The sequence below is a fragment of the Pectinophora gossypiella genome, chromosome 24, assembly GCF_024362695.1.
Source record: "Pectinophora gossypiella chromosome 24, ilPecGoss1.1, whole genome shotgun sequence".
Lineage (NCBI taxonomy): Eukaryota > Metazoa > Arthropoda > Insecta > Lepidoptera > Gelechiidae > Pectinophora > Pectinophora gossypiella.
Genome location: NC_065427.1, coordinates 8720904 through 8739179, shown reverse-complemented (window position 1 = coordinate 8739179; position 18276 = coordinate 8720904). Strand labels below are relative to the sequence as shown.

The window sequence follows — 18276 nt, the reverse complement described above, 5'->3', positions numbered from 1 at the left end:
CAAGATCTAAGCACAGCGAGCCTTGAGGTTGGACTAATGATGAACAGGGAGAAAACCCAATTAATGACCAATGGCAGGAAAAGTAGGATTGAGGTTGATGGGCAGGTAATACATTATGTCGACGAATACATTTACTTGGGCCAAGTAGTCTCGTTCCAAAATAGACAAGCAAAAGAGATCGACCGTCGTATCGACAACGCCTGGAAGAGCTACTGGTCACTAAAGCATCTAATGAAGGGGGATCTCCCCCTTTCATTGAAACGTAAGCTCGTCGACATGTGTATCCTGCCGATCCTAACCTACGGTGCCCAAACATGGTCACTGACAGCATCTCAAAAGTCCAAGCTCAAGGTCTGCCAAAGAGCAATGGAACGCAGTATCCTAGGCGTTAAACGAATCGACCGTGTGCGAAACACTACACTGCGATCCAAAACGGGTATCACTGATGTAGGGAAAAAGTCCGCCAAACTGAAGTGGGACTGGGCCGGACACGTTTGTCGGATGCATCCGGAGCGGTGGGCACGAGTCGTTACTCACTGGATACCTCAGGGCGGGCTTAGAAGTCGAGGCAGACCGCGTAAAAGATGGTGTGACGACCTCAATGCTTATCGCAAGGATTGGCCGGAGATCGCGCAAAGTCGAGAGGAGTGGAAAAATCAAGGGGAGGCCTTTGCCCAGCAGTGGGATCGTATAGGCTAAATAAGAATAAGATATTATAATATATACAGTAATTATTTTACATTCGAAACAATTTACAGTTACCTTTTCAGAATAAGAAATGAAAATGAATCTTGGTTATTTTCGTTTTATACACAGAAATCTTCTTTTTCTGCCACAGAGCTCTATATTAGAGGCACTTTTATTCCCCAGGCACATTAAGTAGTTTTTTTTTATATTTCTGTATTATCATAGTAAAACATATTCACTGCAGGTAATACTTTATTTTTTGCTTTCACTATTTTATTTTTTTAAAGTTTTCGTATTCACTTAAATCTGTAGTCGTGGTTTCTGAACACGGCTTATATACAAGAAATTCTTTTATGTGATAAATAAACCATATTTTCATTTAACTTGCTCTTCTTCTAATGTGAAAAGAGAGGATTGTGGAATGACAGGGAAATGGCGGTCGATTGTTTTAAAATGGAAAATGTATTAAATTCATAAAACGTTTTTAATAAACAAGGATTGAAGAAATACAATCGTTTCCATCATGCCCCATCACTTATTTTTCCCATGATTTTGTTCTTGTGATAAAATGTATTTGTATTCTTTTTATTATAATTTAAGCATATTTTTAATATTTTTTTGGTGTCATACCGGCCAAAGAACATTTTTTTTCTTACTTTTATGCAAATATTGAAACAATTTACTTACTTGAAATTACAGGCCATAATCGAGTCTCCAGACAAGCAGTTGACACTGAACGAGATCTACAACTGGTTCCAGACCACGTTCTGTTACTTCAGACGCAACGCTGCCACCTGGAAGGTATGTTTTAGATTGTAATTTAAATATTCAAAAAAAAAATTATTTTAATATTACAAAATTTAATGAAAAAAAAATTAATATAAGTAATCTATTTTAATATTGAAATAAGAAATCATATTTATCCTGATAATGGAACAAACATTCTTGTGTAAACGATTTGTAGTAGAGATTGAACCTTCAATATTACGTATTTGAACTTCGTCAATTCATTTACATTCTTCATTTTGTATTTTTATATGGGTTTCGTACCAAATTTAAAAAAAATGGGTTTTTAGTTTTCAATATCCCGCCAAAAAAGTATAAACTGATGAAGAAAGTTAATGAAATAACAAAAGTACGGCATCTAGTAATAGAAGAAAAATAAAATATCCATATGAAATACCGCATAGGGTTTAATATCCGAATGAGATACTCGTATAAAGAATAATTTAATAAAACATGAAATAGTAAACCGACCACAGCATTTATTTTACAGCAGCACTTTATAAAATAAATATATTTGCAATATTTGTAAATAATAATATTAAAAATAATATGGTATAGATAGTCGAGAAAAGAAATTCAACTTAATAACAATACCTAATAAAAGTTATACTTTAATATTTGAATGTGTACAATTTACCTGTCGGACAAAGAAAGGTAATTAATATTACGTATATATATGTAAACTATAGTAGATTTCTTTTTATTTGTTTCATAATATATAAAATTAATATTATTTAAATAAAAATACGAGTAAATAGCTCTTTAAGAGTTTTTTACTTGTATAACAACTTAGAAATTAGTAAATTTAATTTAGTTAATACGTATTTAATGATATCGTACAGAATGTTTCAGTACAATTAATCAAACATAATATAATTAACAAAATCATAATAATGAGATAAAATATACAATTGTTATGTTTGGTTAATTGTACCTTATTGTGTTTATCATATATGTCATTTTTAATGTGTTGACTTAATAATATGATGATGTTCTAAATATTCGAAGTAAACGGAACGAATATTCTTATAAGATATATTTAATATTGACAAGATATATTAAATTAAATATATTATTAAATTTGTATGAATACTGGAACATTGTCGTATCTGAAATGGATACGTGAACATATAAATACTAGATAAGTACAAACAGAACGCTGTGCGTCACAACCTGTCGCTGCACAAATGCTTCATGCGGGTGGAGAATGTGAAGGGAGCAGTGTGGACCGTGGATGAGGTGGAGTTCTACAAACGACGGCCGCAGAGGGCTGCGCACGCGCCGCCGCCGCCCGTGCACGCGGGGTACGACCCCCGGCCTAGCAGACCGATTTTAATTTTGAATATTCCATTCTTTTTGTCATTCAGATACATACATGAATCAGTAATACAGTACAATTACACATTACTCTGTTTTCTAAATACAATAATGACATTTGCAGACATACAACATTCAAATGAAATACACAAGAACAAATAAATCATTTTATACTCATAATGATACACACAAATCTTTATCACAAATAAGACACTATTACTACACAACTATTCGCAACTGTAATTTTCTTATCCGCGAAAACCGAAAGGGGTGGGTAATCCACAGCCATAATATTTATGAAACACATGTAAATTTTAGCCAGAAATCTAAAACAACACTCTAAAGATTGCACATTGGCCAATAACCCGCCAGAATTGTGTTGAGAGTTGCATACCAGCGAGATACCTATTTGATTCGCCCAGGTTATTCATTCATTCACTCAATCATCTGTCCCTTTCCTTAATTAGATTGTGCCTACAGGAATTAGCACCAATATACCAAAAACAACTAATAACACTTAAACACAGTAACTTAGAAACACTTACGTTATTGATTCAAGGCAATATTCTAAATTTTAAAAACACATTTTTTAAAATCGAACGAACATCCTATTGCTTACTCATTATTTACCATGATTCTAATACTACACTTGACTGATACAAAATACTTTACGTTGTAACATTTAACACTTACATTTTATAACTATGAAAATTACTCTAACAAAATACTACATCACTTAAGTATACTGTTACAGTCAAACACAAATTTAACACTACTGCCTACGCTACTAACTAACCTACTTCTTTTTTACAAACACAGCACTGTACACATGAAAACAATACAATACAATACATAATACAAATATCTAAAACACATTAACTTTAAAGACATGAAATAGCATAATGCTAACTGCTACGGATGCACATGGAAAATATCATTCAGCACTTTACTAATTCAGAAATTGTAACTAACAATTACTAACAACAGATGCAACAGATGCAGATGTCTTACACAAACCTCCACTTAAAAATACACTTCACAAAGACACTACTTACATAAGCAGGTCACAAAACCTGGATCCTTACAACATAACACAACATAACAAATACTTTATTGCACAAACAGGAAAAAACAAAATACAAAATAAAAGAGAAATAGAATAAGAAGATAAATAAGAAGATAATTTAATGTAACCATTTACTTCTAGTAAGTACATCTATTATAATTCATTTTACACAATACATCATGAATATTGGACTTAGTCAAATATGCCTGAGAATTAAAAATATACCTGCACACAGAAACACGAAGTTAGAAGATGGTTTCATTGTTGAAGTTTTAAACACTTAACAAAATTAAAAACCTACACAACACTCTTCGTCTCCGCGCATTATCACAATCATCTGCATATACATACTACACACATACACACCAAATATTCAAACTATTCACAGCTATTCACAAATATAACACTACCCACATCTTCAACACTACGACACATTTTTGGGATACATTTTAATCTTCTCCTAAATATTTTCTATCTAACCTAGCGATGTATCTAACTCTTTATTGTGTAAATAAACGTTTTGTCTCGTTTCAGACTTTACAGAATTTTGTAATTGTTTGTGTAGTGAATTTTGAATTGGATTTGTAAGTAACGTTACAACTGACTACTAAAAACTATCTTTATTCCACAGAGACAAACTTAAGTTTCAAAAGTATCTAAACTTTCTTTTACCATCGAAAATCGGTGGTTTAAACTTCCAATCTTTTTAGACTACTATCATGTTAATTTTCAAGGCCGAAGTATGTCAACTGTAACGCTACCAAATTGTGAAGGTGATGTAAACTCGTATTTAGGACTTGTCATTGTGTGTGTTTGTGGGTTTCAGCGCAACGGTGAATAACGTTTTCTCGCTTGCCTACAACCTGCTCCTATCTTCTCCCTTCCTTCAGGTCTCTTCTGGGCCCTCCTGCATGATTTCGTTTTCTCCACGACGATCTGTCTGTGCTCTCATCGTTTGACTCGGGATTATTGAGTCTGGGCTTTTATTGTGTACCCTTGGGAAACTACTACGTCAGTATCATGTTTATTTCGTGTACAGTACGCAACGAAACTGTGTACGTCAATTATTTTGTTATCTTTGTCTGTATTTTGGGGATGTTTAGTATTTAAATCATTTTCTAAATTAACTTCTTCGTACATATTTTCTTTGAATACTGTATCTGACTCATTTTTAATATCAACAATAGTGTTCCGATCATGCTTTTTCACTGGTATACAAGAAAAGCCCAGCTTGCTCCAAACGCGATGGTAGCACTAATTCACTGACTGTTTCTAAACGGAGATGAATTATAGAATGCTATCCGGACGAACCTGTCACTGCACAAGTGTTTCGTGCGGTACGAAGACGACTTCGGCTCCTTTTGGATGGTGGATGACGCGGAGTTCGTGAAGAGGAGGCATCTGAGCCGAGGGCGGCCGAGAAAGTATGAACCGGCTCCCGGGCCCAATGCACCACCACCACAGTAAGGGCGCAGCTGCATCCGAAGCGACCGTCCAACGAATCTAGCTTAGGCTGGCAAGATGGCCTTGCCAATGACACGATTCACGACGTTAATAACTACATAACAGACAGACAGCTCTTTATGAGACCTATCGTTTTGCAGGGACGTTTTTGATTGATATGCCATTGATTGACATTTTGCCTGTAGCACTTGACCAGGGTGACGTGGCCAGGGTTGATGAGGTTGGTAATCCACCTCACAACTCACATGATAGAAGAAAACCAATGGCAATTGGAAATATGAAGAATACTGAGACCTCAGGTTCTGCTTTAGCAATGGCCACTGGTAATTGAGTAGTTTCCAAGGTCAGAAACAAATTTTGAAATTCTGATTAAGTACTAAATAAAGACAGATCAAAAGGTGACAAAAAACATTTCCATTTTTCTATTGAACTTATTTATGAATTTTTAATAAAGAAAAATGTAATAATAAGTGTGACATTTTGTCACGGTTTTCTATGACGTCACAGGTTGTTTTTCGTACAAATTCCATAGTAATTTCGTGTTTTGACGTTTAGTAAAAAGTAACTGATTTGACTAGTTGGAAATTAGCCTATTGATTAAAAATGTCTAGGATGCTATCTTTATTTTTGAAATCAGACGCTTTTCTATAATTTACAACTCCAACGTCGTTGAATCGTGGCCATTGGATACTAAAATACATCATAAACTTTAACAATGTAAGATTCTTATAAATTCAGGTTCTTTCTATTTGATCCAACAATATTTTAAGAAGTTTTAAATTATCATATCTTTATTGTCGTGTAAGTTCGTTGGACGATCGCGTCCATAGCGTTTTTGTATGTGAAACACAAGATCAAAACCAAAAATTGACTGCAAAGAAAATTTTTGGTTGACAAAAATTAGTTGATGTTATATGTATGACCATTATGTAAGGTGTATCACTGTGTAAACATAGATTAATTCAACATGTCATGTTAGAATGTAACTAGAACCACATGAATATCCAAATTAAATAGACGAAATTATATTTTGGTGTGTGTAGTTTTCTGATATGCTTATTTTTATCATTTTTTAGTCAAAGAATATATTTCTTTGAGCACAAAATCGTCTTTTTTATCTGATAAAATACTTAAATTGTCTAAAATTAAAATCTTGATATCACGGATTGCTGAGAAAATCTTCAATAATTTAGTTAGATTCGTGGATTATTGTAAATAAATACTTGAATAATTATTTGCCACGGAGAGCATTTACCGGGTACTTATTATTGTTAAAAGGAGACATGATGTATTTTAGAAACCTACACACACCCTTGCATTAGACTCCTAGAGTGACAAGCTATAACCAATTGTTTTGCCATAGTTTTTAACAACATAACTTGTTCAAAAGACATAGCTTAAATCATATGTTGCATTGTAATTTCCGATATAATTTTAAATTTTATCGAAACGCCTAATGTGTACGACATACTGTTTAAAATATATGATATGCATGATTGCATTAAAAACGATTTTGTAAAGAAGGATCGTCGTTGGAAAACCGAGTAAGACTGAAGAGATCGTTTCAACTTTTTTCATTCCCATCTTTTTAGTATGCATGTCTTTTAACTCCTATAGCTTTGTCAGGTAAGTGCTTAGCTTCAGCATGTGCATTGTCGAATGGTAGTTTGGGTTTTCTATAACTTTTTTCAATAAGCTTGCCTTTTTTATTGTCTATTTTATTATTCTATTTATCTCTCTCTATCACACACACACATACACTCACTTTAACATCAATAACTTTACAAACAAATTGGTGATCTGAATCAAAATTAGACACTTTACAAAATTACACTGGTACAAAACACACATTAGAATTAAGCGAATAAAAATATTAGAAGAGGTCTGTTATGGCCAGGGTATAATTTTATTTTTTTATTTATTTCCATAATAACTTAAAAGTTTTACAATTTTGTAAATCAATCATTTTTTTTTTCAATTTTAAAGTCAAAATTTAATTTGAAAAATATATATTTTTTATTTGTTTATTATCATCTTTGGAGGTTATAATGATATTATGATATTGCAGATTCATGGGAGCTCAAAGTCCACCAATGATGACCAGCCCTCATGGCTACAGCGAGGCTTTGAAACGTAACCTGCAGGTTAGTCATAAATTACCAATATGCCTGATAGCAATAGCACAAAAACCACCTAAATATTACCGTCATGAGAAATGAAAACTAAAATTTCTCCTTGTAAAAAGAGTCTTACTGAAAGAAAAACTTACAAAAAACTAAAAGATTCTTGTTAACAAACCCTTGCAATAGACACGCTAGTTTCAATTCAGATAAAATATCTTGATCCCAATTTTAACGCGGAATTCAATTAATTTATTAATTGAGGTTTTATTGAAGAAAATTACATCAAAATGTAATTTTTTAAAAAGGCGTTTTCACGGATTTCACTTTAAGGCACCGATTTGGAACAAACGTTTATTAAATTGAAATAATTACCTGGATTTTGTATTCCTATTAATAAAATGATGCACAATTAAACATAAAACTTCTGCTTTATTTCACAAAACGAAGAGAATTTAAATATAGAAGGCAAAATATCTAACATTTAAAATAATAATTGCTAATTGTGTTGAACAGGGCATGATGGAAGATTGCAACTTGTCGTACATGTCTGGTGAGGACCACATGATGCAGGGAGCTGATGATTATCCCTCCTCACATGACGATTACAGGTAAGATATTTATACCGCGTACATTAGCTCACGACTATAACCCAAAACGACTAGTTAGAGGTACATCCATCACAAGATGAACTAAGTACTCACACTTCACCGAGCTTTCTGTGTTGTCCATATTTGTACCAAAAATAAAAATAATAATTTAAAATTTCAAAGACCGAATGTTCTTTTAACCCCGTTGTTTAACTATTTATTGAGTCTGTAAACCTTGGCCTTAAGAGGTTTAGATAGGGTTGGGATTAAGTGTTATCAGACTTTGTTTTGCTATTTATCTAAAATCGAAACTGCACGGTCCGGATTAATTTGTCACATTCCACTGGTGTTAGGGCGCTTATAGACCCAACGACGATGGTGTCAACGACCGACGGCACTTAGAGTGATTTAAGGATACATACTTCTTGGGTGGAGTGCACCTTCAGACAAATTGAATTAGAAAAGTCTCCGAGTCAGACTTTTTGGTTTTATTCTTTTGTCAGTTGAAAGCTTTCATTTATTCGGCTACGTAGTGTATTATCCGAGGCAAAACGAAAGAAGGAAACTTACCATGAACCGTTTTCCCCAGCCGGCCTCCGATGATGAACGGCTACGGCAGCAGCACATCCTCTCATGACGTGAAGGCAGAGGATCTGAGCGCCAACGAGGCTCAAGACATCAAGCCCAACATCTACGCTCTGAAAAACGAGATGCAAGCTTCTGATTATTCTAACAAAGGTACGTTTTATGAGTTTCACTATACAATAACAATCCTCTAGTCATGTTTAGGGTAGTTTAAGATACAGATCAGAATGAACCGTCTCACAACGTGTTTTCGATAATGTCTCTCTTAGGAATCGAACTCGGATTTCCAGGTCACTAGAGACTGGTTCTTCGATCGCCATTGGCCAGTATTACTGTTAAAGCAAAAATGTCCTAGAATCCTTAGGTCTTTTTCTGCAAATATTCAGTTAGAACTTAAGTAAGTTGGCGACATACATAAGTGGATATTGCAAAAATACAAAAGATTTTGAAATATTTTTCGTTTACGATAATGACAATAATGATAATGTATTAACTTCCGATATTCGAAGAACCACACTATTGATTAAATCGATTCACGATCTGGAAATCCGGATTCGATTGCTAATGAACACATTGTCGAAATCACTTTCTGAGCGGTTCATTGTGATCGGTATTTTCACTTAAGAATAAGAATAAAATAAAGAACGTCTAGGGCCCTGTGCCGAGGTTTTTCTTGCAGCTTCTTTTCCCCGGCTATACAGGTTGTGAGAAGCTGCAGTAGTTTTAGGCGGATGAGACGTTCGTTATGTAAAATTGACGATTCAAAATGTAACTATGTTACCTACTGAATAAAGATATTTTTGAATTTGAATTTGAATAAATTTATTGCCAGTAACAGTTTATATTTTTCTTCAAGAACTATGTAATTATGAATATTACGAATACGGGCAAAAGGAAATGGCTCAGCTTGTGCTGTGATGGAGCCATGCTATGGCGCAATCCAGCGCTGGTTTTCAGTCATTTCCTCTTCCTGGGATATTGTGTGGAAGTTGTGTCAATGCACTTCTTATCTATACTGTTTTTCCACAGCCGACTATTCGAGCTCCAACAAAGAGTCGTCAAGCAATCGATCTGGTGAAACCAGTCCCTACGATGACTACCCTCGCTCAGAAGACAGATACCGTGCAACTATATCCCACATCAAAGACGAAGCAGAAAATCTATCACTCAACGAACAGAGATCCGACAAGTAAACGGATATAAGTATACGAAAGTATACCATCATAGTATATTCGAATATCCATTCGAGATACAACTAGTGCGGTCGCGAGATATACTAATATCCCATTTGAATATTTCTTATTAAATTAATGTATACAATGAGAAGTAGAATTAATAAAAAGAATGCGACAAGATTAAAGTCAATGAGGTGAGTATTCAAGCGAGATAGAATGTGTTTTTTTAAATATATAAGCGAAATACGAAATACAACGCTTTAGGATGCGAAAGTGTCGACATAGTATGCGGCGAAATTAATGTTGTAATTATCGTGAAAAGTGGTAAAAGTGATTTGGAAACTTTACAAGTGGTTTGCGTACTTAAAGACGATTATAGTTTGCGTATAATAGAGTAGTGCTATAAATATCACAGTATGTAATACGATTTATATTTACGGGTGTAGATGTATTTCAAGTTATTAGAAGTGTTTTTAAAAGTGTAATGTGTTCACTGTTGGATTTTTTATAATTAAAAAGAAAATGGACGATCTCCAAACGGAATTGTAAGTTTAGGGTTAACCAAATATTTTTTTATTTTTTAATTCGCCCGGTTTTAACGGGAATTCGAAGTATTAATAGTTTTTACGATTTATTTTTTTATTGTTTAGTTTTTTTTTCTAGGTTATTTAAGGTAAGCATTTCAAATATTTGTTAGAGGTATTTAGAGGTGTAAGTGTTAGGACATTTTAGATGAAACGAATTCCGCTGTCTTATAGCGCGTCAACGATAAATAGGCTTAAAAGGTCCATATCAATATTAAATATATAATCATTATTTGTATTTTACAAATAATATTGAACAATAAGTAGTTGTATTTGGACTGTTTATTGTATTGTAATGGATGTTAAATAACGCCTAGCGTTTCAGTTTTTATCCGACTGCGGCGAAGAAAAAAAGGAGAGTTATGTGTTTGACCGCTATGTACATGGTTATATTATTTCAATTAAGGTTGTTTAAACAGCGAATCTAGTATAATAATTCATATTCATTTTTGACATATTTTATTATTATATTATCAAATTTGAAAGAAAAAAAAACGATTTGATGTTATTGAGGATGTTTTTTTTTTTATTATTATCATTATTATATTAAGTAAGAGGCTAACATATAAAATGTGAATCTAAATATTATATTTTTTATCAGTCTTATTCAATTTATAGAATTTAAAAATAGTATAGAGCTATGAGATTCGCTGTTATTATACAACTCTAAAATGTTACATCCAATTTCATCCAAGTGAGAATATTCTACTTATATTACATCGATAACAGAATTGCATTAAGTTAAAGATCTCAAAATCCGATAAACAAGAATCAATAGAGATGATGTATTATTATCCACATTTTTTTTTTCAAAATGGAATTGATTTAAAATTAAAATTATTTTTACTTTTTAATTTAATTAACGATCTGATGATTAAAATTAAGATTATATTGTTAGCCCATTTGATTTATGACGAGTGTGCCATAATTTTTAATGGTACTACTTTATGGAAATAGCTCGTAAACTATCATGGAATTGCGTTTTTTTTTAATCTTTTAGATTAGTTAGTAAGGTGTAAATATTTTATAAAAAAATTGTAAATTCTTCGAAAATGATAACTTTAGATGCGTGTAAACGTTGTATCTACTATTGCATATTAAATCGTTCATGTTGTAGAAAATTAGAAAAAAAAAATTGTAGGCAAAATTTTCATTGTACCTTCAATTATATCTGGTATTTTTTTTTCAATACAAAAAAAATATAACGTGCAATTCAGTTCGGTACCATTCATAAAGCGCATTTATTTTGAAATATTCGAATACCCGCAAGAGACTATGTATTCTGGAATTAATATACTTAAATTATTATTATTAAAAGAGGGTCAAAATAATCATATCACATTGTGTATGTATATTTAAATCTAGTGCTGTAATATCGATGGATATGTAAATGTGTATTCGACTTTGCAATAAATTTCAAAATAGTGTTAAAAGTCATATTAATCATATTTCTTACTTTTCGCCTGTCATCTTCAGCCCCCGCGACACAGTAACCGCGCCGCGGCTTACACCAATAGCCGTACGAGGTTTATCTGCTTAGATAGCCTTCGCTGCGTCTATGGTTAGAAGCCGTCGATATAATTCGCGGGATAATAATACATGCCGCGGGGGCCGAACTCAAAATTGAATCATAAAATAATTTCTATAAATTGGTTTAATTCTGAGCTTATTGTTATTACATAAAGTATACTTATAACCCAGTCACGAAGGAAGGGTTTTGACACAGAATACTTACATAATGAGTATTTTTTTTTACAAAAATGCTAACACTGAGTATCATCATATAGGTAAGTACTTACTTACCGATAGAATTTATCTTTAAATGCGATCCATATACTTAGACCATTTTTATTGTCACTTAATTTTTATTGAAAATGATTAGAAACAGGCTGGAAAAGAACAAAAAAAAGTTTTTTTATTCTGTTTCAAAACCCATTTTTAATAATTAATATAATTGGTTGAGCCATTTACGTTTGTTCATATTTTACAGAGACATTAAAGTACAATTTTTATTCCATTAAAAATATGTGTATATTATGAATTTCACACCAATTTTGTGCACACAATTAATATTATTTGACCACACTTTAAATAATTCTGGAATTGATATTGTTATAATTATTATGGAAATAATAATGATTAATTTGTACCGATTAGCGGTTTTTGCTGTATGTTAGGCGGGCGAATCGAAAATATGTTTGTCTCTGTCGTGGCTTATTTGAGGCTACAAAAGTAAAAGAGACAGAAATATGTGTATTTTGGAATCGCCCGCAGCGGCTGTTTTGGCGCCAAAGTTGAGGCGTGATTACATTAATCAATCATTGTAAATTATACTTAATTAGTGTTGTATTAAACCAAATCATTACAATTAATATTTTGTTTTATTTATATAGCTTTTTCATACCTGTTCATTAAATATAATGAATGCATTTTTGCATTTTCATATATATTACAAAATTTTCAAAAAAGAAGGGACAGAGATTTTTTTTGTTAAATTTGCACCAAGAAGGAGCAGGCAAAGGAACATAGCCATACAGCCTGGTCAAATGATTTTTTCTTCGTGTAGGAGCAGAGCTAGAGAAAAAGTAATAAATACACTTTTATAACGTTAAACGATACGAGAAAGTTTTTATACTTTTTTAGAGTTCCGAACTTCAAACGTTGGTTGTGTGTCCGTCTGTGATTACAAACTTATTTGCAGTTTGTAAACTAATCACGACCTATGTTGATGTGTGGAGCGAATAGTTTTCCAACCGTAAAAAAGATGGTTTGTTCTACCTGGACTTAAACTAGCGAGTCTTTTGTTAACTTACGTGTTTTTGTTAGCACAAATCACATCGGAGTGTGATTTTTCGAAATGGCGTTTATATAGTTTTGACTATATTCTGATCGCTCTAAGAGCTAATAGTAATATTAAGACATTTTGCAAAATAACTCATCCTGAAATCATTTTCTTTTTGGGATGTGTAATACCAGTGACGAGTTGTCCTAAAAAAGCCTTTTCTCACGTGTTGTTCACGACCGAATCATTGCCACATGTCACACCATTACTCATCTAGTTAAAAAAAAAACAAAACCAAAATCCACTAAAACACGTTCAAAAATACTACATTAACCCCTAACTTTCCATTTCAAATCGAAATGACACTTTTTCGGACGAAAAAAAAAGATAAAAAGAAAGTTAACCCATTCGTAGACATGTGCGGTGAAAGAAAAAAAGGTGTTTTTTTTTTTCTTCAAAGTTCAGTAACCAGATCGGGATTAAAAATACAGTTATTTTAGATTTTTTGTCGGTTCACTGGTTTTGTAGTGGAGTTATAATTAAGGGCCACATGTCAGTAAGGACTAGAGAGGGGACAGAGTCGATAGAAGTATCGATAAATATCAGTGTAGCTATAACAGGCTCACGATCCGGGTTCGAATACCGGTGGGAACATATCACAAAAATCACATTGTGATCCCTAGTTTGGTTAGGACATTACAGGCTGATCACGTAATTGTCCGTAAGTAAGGTGATCTATGCTTCGGAAGGCACGTTAACCCTTTGGTCCCGGCTACTACTTACTGATTTAAGTGAGTAATCGTTACATGAGCCATGTCAGGGGCCTTTGGCGGTTCAAATAAGCCTGATACCAGGGTTGATGAAGTTGGTATTCCACCTCACAACCCACATAATAAGAAGAAGAGTGTAGCTATATTAATGATAAACAATCCTTTTTAGTGTCCCCTCAGCGCTTATAACATAACCCAAATGAGTCGGACTAGCTCAATACTTCCGTGACCCATGCATGGGTCACTAAGAAACGACCACGTACGCACATAGGGCGGGTGGTCCACTTGGACCACGGGTAACTTATCAAAGGTTGAAGTAATATGCCAGACTTACAACCCATGTATGGGTCACGGAAGTATGGACCTAGTCCGTCATGATTCGTTATGGATCACTGGACTTGTAACGGACTTAATACTCGGCGGCTCATGATAGTGGGTAATAAAACGAAATAAGAGAAAAGCCAAAATATAATGTAAAAACAGTAAGGGAACACCGCAGAAAGTCAGCCAGAAACAAAAAAAAAACGTATTAAAAATGTAAAATAAAAATGTCATTTCATGACAGGCCGGAGACCAACCAGTCGCTACCCAACTAAAGAGTTCTGGACTGTCAACACGTTAAAGTGCGTTTCGAAGCATCTCACAACCACACGACAGAAGAAGTACTTAAAATAAAAATATTATTAGCAATTTTAAGTAATTGGAGTAGGGGTGTGGTAGCCATTGCTAAAAAAGGCGAGCGTTCTGACAAACAAGTTTCACTTCGTTCTTGGCTCTCCGATAGTACGCATCGTGTTCGACGAGTCATGTGCGGTATCGTTATATTTTTCTTATATTTATTTAGTTACCTGTTATTCTGTTCCTAATTATGTGCTTTATTGTGTTATAAAATTCTTGATAAGTAAATTAATTTTGTTTTGTAAGAGTTTTTTTTTAAATTAAATCCAGTTCTGAAGCTTATAATATTATTATCGATATCGATACACCAACGACACAACATCGGCACATCCCTATTGCACTTGTTCGTCTCATAAATCAACATACGGCACACGGCAGCTATGATATTACACCATGCTTTTATCGTTTACTAAAGAAAGGGGTTTTTGTAATCATTTCTAAACATTCAACTCAACATCTGGGGGGATAAAATGGCCACATCGAAGCAACTCATCTAAGACAGCAATAATGCAATTTGACATTTGCGCATATAAAAGTAAGTGCGCAATACAAATTTCAAATAGCAATATTGCTTTCTTAGATGAATTGCTTCGATGTGGCCATTTTAAACCCCCAGATTCAACCTTACAAATAAATCTATTATGATATTTTATTATACTGAGGGTAAGTAAGTAGTCGTTACATGAGTCATGTCAGGGGCCTTTGGCGGCTTAATAATAACCCTGACACCATGGTTGATGAGGTTGGTACTCCACCTCACAACCCACACGATAGAAGAAGATTGTACTGAGAGTAACAGCCTCCGTGGTCTAGTGGTTAGAGCGTTAGGCTCACGATCTGGAGGTCCGGGTTCGATTCGCGATGGGGACATTGTCGAAATCAGTTTGTGAGACTGTCCTTTGTTTGGTAAGGACTTTTCAGGCTTGAATCACCTGATTGTCCGAAAAAGTAAGATGATTCCGTGCTTCGGAGGGCACGTTAAGCCGTTGGTCCCGGCTATTAGCCGTAAAAAAAACACCTCCACCAACCCGCAGTGGAGCAGCGTGGTGGAGTATGCTCCATACCCCCTCCGGTTGATTGAGGGGAGGCCTGTGCTCAGCAGTGGGACGTATATAGGCAGTATATGTATGTACTGAGAGTAGATCATAATCACTAATTTAAGAGCCACGCTCTTGTCGGTGTAGCATTCTCCATGCTACTTTTTAGGGAAAAATACGGCAGGGGTTTCCCTTTTGCCTTCCGCCCCGCAATACTCTCTCTGACGCGAGTGGAATGGCGCCCAGAGTAGTCACGGAATAGACGAAAGAAGTTGACAGGGCCAAGTGAGTGTGAAACGCGCGCCATACAAGTATGAGCAAATAGTTCATACTTCAACTTTGCACTCCACTCGTCCGCAAAGTTTACGACCCATGGAGCTCCGCGGTAGTAGGTATATTAAAAGGTCGTTTTGTGTATTATAACCTGCAGAGCAAAGAAAAAATATCGACTATCATGCAAGGAGATCCTTTCTTATCACAAGAAAGCTAAAAACCTTAGTATGATCGACTATTTATCAAAAAAAAAAAATTTTTGTGTGCAATAAAGTATCACATAAACAGCCTATATATACGTCCCACTGCTGGGCACAGGCCTCCCCTCAATCAACCGGAGGTTGTATGGAGCATACTCCACCACGCTGCTCCAATGCGGGTTGGTGGAGGTGATTTTACGGCTAATAGCCGGGACCAACGGCTTAACGTGCCCTCCGAAGCACGGAATCATCTTACTTTTTCGGACAATAAGGTGATTCAAATTAGTATAAAGTAAGTCCGGTACCGGGGTTCGTACCGGCGCACCCCGGTTGGAAAGCAAGCCGGTATTCCACAAGACCACAGTGAATTTATCTAATGAATCTTTCTAGAATATTATAATAAGTACATAATTATATTTTCTTTAGGTATCCTGATCGATACAAGTGCAGCAGCAACTTATCATCGCAATGAGTCAGCAGGTCATATGCGCGACGCATGCGCGAGATGACACCACTTCCGAATGCTGGAACCATTGACTGACTCGCTTGTTAGATACCTAGTAACCTAACACAAATAATGCATTTGAGCCGGGGTAGCGCAGTTGGTAGAACGCTTGCCTCTCACTTTGAGGTCGCAGGTTCAAATCCAACACAGACCAAAACCAATGATTGTCGAATTTATTTTCGAATTCATCTTTGGATCATAAATTATTATTACGTGCTAAGCGGTGAAGGAAAACATCGTGAGGAAACCTACATAACATAACAACATAACAAATACTTTATTGCACAAACAGGAAAAAACAAAATACAAAACAAAAGAGAAATAGAATTAGTACAATAGGCGGCCTTATTGCTAAGTAGCAATCTCTTCCAGGTAACCATTAAGTATAGGAGATATTGAATATTAAGTAATATAGCGGGATAGTGCAGCATGGGAATACTTGTGCATTTAAAAATAAATACACTTTCGACTACATAAACTACATTCCTGATAAATGTATTTTCGGAGGTACGTGACCTAACCTGTACTGGGCTGGTTTTCTCTTCGCGGGTTGGAAGGTCAGACAGGCAGTAGCTTCTGTAAAAAACCGGACCTGTCAAATCTTCAGGTTAGGTTAGCCAACCCTGTGAAAAACGGGATAATAATAGGGAACAATAATATTCTTCTTCTATCGTGTGGGTTATGAATCGGATTACCAACTTTATCAACCCTAGTGTCAGGGTTATTACTGAGCCGCCAAAGGCCCCTGCTATGGCTCATGTAACGACTACGTACTTAAATCATAAGAACTAACCGGGACAAACAGCTTAACGTGCCTCCCGAAGCCACGGATTATCTTACTTTCGAACAAACGGGTCATGTCCTAACCAATGTCCTAACCAAACCAGGGTCCAAAAAGTGATTTTTTGTGATAATTACCTTTGTCTCCGCCAGGATTGGAACTCGAACCCGGGACTTCCGGATCAACAATGATATTTATAAATACCTAATGTAATCGTTGAACTCCAAGGCTTTTCGGCGTGAACGGGACAGTTGTTTTCTTCATTGAATAATCTAAATAATTAATACGAACTGGGGTTTTGTGGTTAATGATCGAATTAAGTTAGTCGGGAAACATTCGCGACAGTGTTATTATATCGGAATATTCAATAAACAAAGTGTATCTATCTGTTGTCGCTTCGTGCCAACAAGCCGCTTCATAACTCGATAGTTTATGCGGACTTTTGAGTTAATTCGTTTGGGGTTCGGAGTAGGAGTCTACTCCGAGGGTGGGGATTTAGATTTCATCTTTCATCGTCATCACCTTTCATCATTTCATTAATCATCAAGAAAAAATACGTAAGACATGGCTGTATGGGCATAGTTCCCTTTGCCTTACACTTCGGGGAAAACAAAAAAAAGCAACTGTCCTATTAACATAAGTAGGTACTTACTCACATGATTTCCTCCGTAGCTAGTTTTTTTTTCTAACTCCGGTTACTCTGGAAGCTGATATTATGCATTTTTCAATGTATTTTAGACGAGATTGTTAGGTTGAACAGCCTTTTATCACTCTTTAAATTTCTTGCAAAGATACGCGCGCGATGGCGCTAAGCCGACTGACATTTTATTTTTTTACAGGTTTGGGATAGAGAGAATTTTTGGCGGGAACCAGAGG

General features: G+C 34.9%; 1 protein-coding gene and 1 long non-coding RNA gene across 3 annotated transcripts in view; one reads left to right on the top strand and one right to left on the bottom strand.

Annotated features, from left to right (window-relative positions):
• LOC126377937 (uncharacterized) overlaps positions 1 to 8725 on the bottom strand; it is a 35313-nt gene extending 26588 nt beyond the window's left edge. The window contains exons 1-2 of the long non-coding RNA XR_007568009.1: positions 8601 to 8725; positions 1375 to 1481 (exon numbers count right to left, since the gene is read on the bottom strand). This is a non-coding gene — a long non-coding RNA (uncharacterized LOC126377937). The remainder of the gene's footprint in view (positions 1 to 1374; positions 1482 to 8600) is intronic.
• Positions 1 to 12746, top strand: part of LOC126377852 (forkhead box protein P3) — a 94425-nt gene extending 81679 nt beyond the window's left edge. For both annotated transcript variants that reach the window (XM_050025842.1, XM_050025841.1), the window contains exons 13-18: positions 1387 to 1488; positions 2629 to 2777; positions 7389 to 7464; positions 7957 to 8051; positions 8620 to 8768; positions 9645 to 12746. In XM_050025842.1, coding sequence (XP_049881799.1) covers positions 1387 to 1488; positions 2629 to 2777; positions 7389 to 7464; positions 7957 to 8051; positions 8620 to 8768; positions 9645 to 9808 — 735 coding nt within the window. In that variant the 3' untranslated portion in view covers positions 9809 to 12746. The remainder of the gene's footprint in view (positions 1 to 1386; positions 1489 to 2628; positions 2778 to 7388; positions 7465 to 7956; positions 8052 to 8619; positions 8769 to 9644) is intronic.
• The last annotated feature ends 5530 nt before the right edge of the window (positions 12747 to 18276 follow it).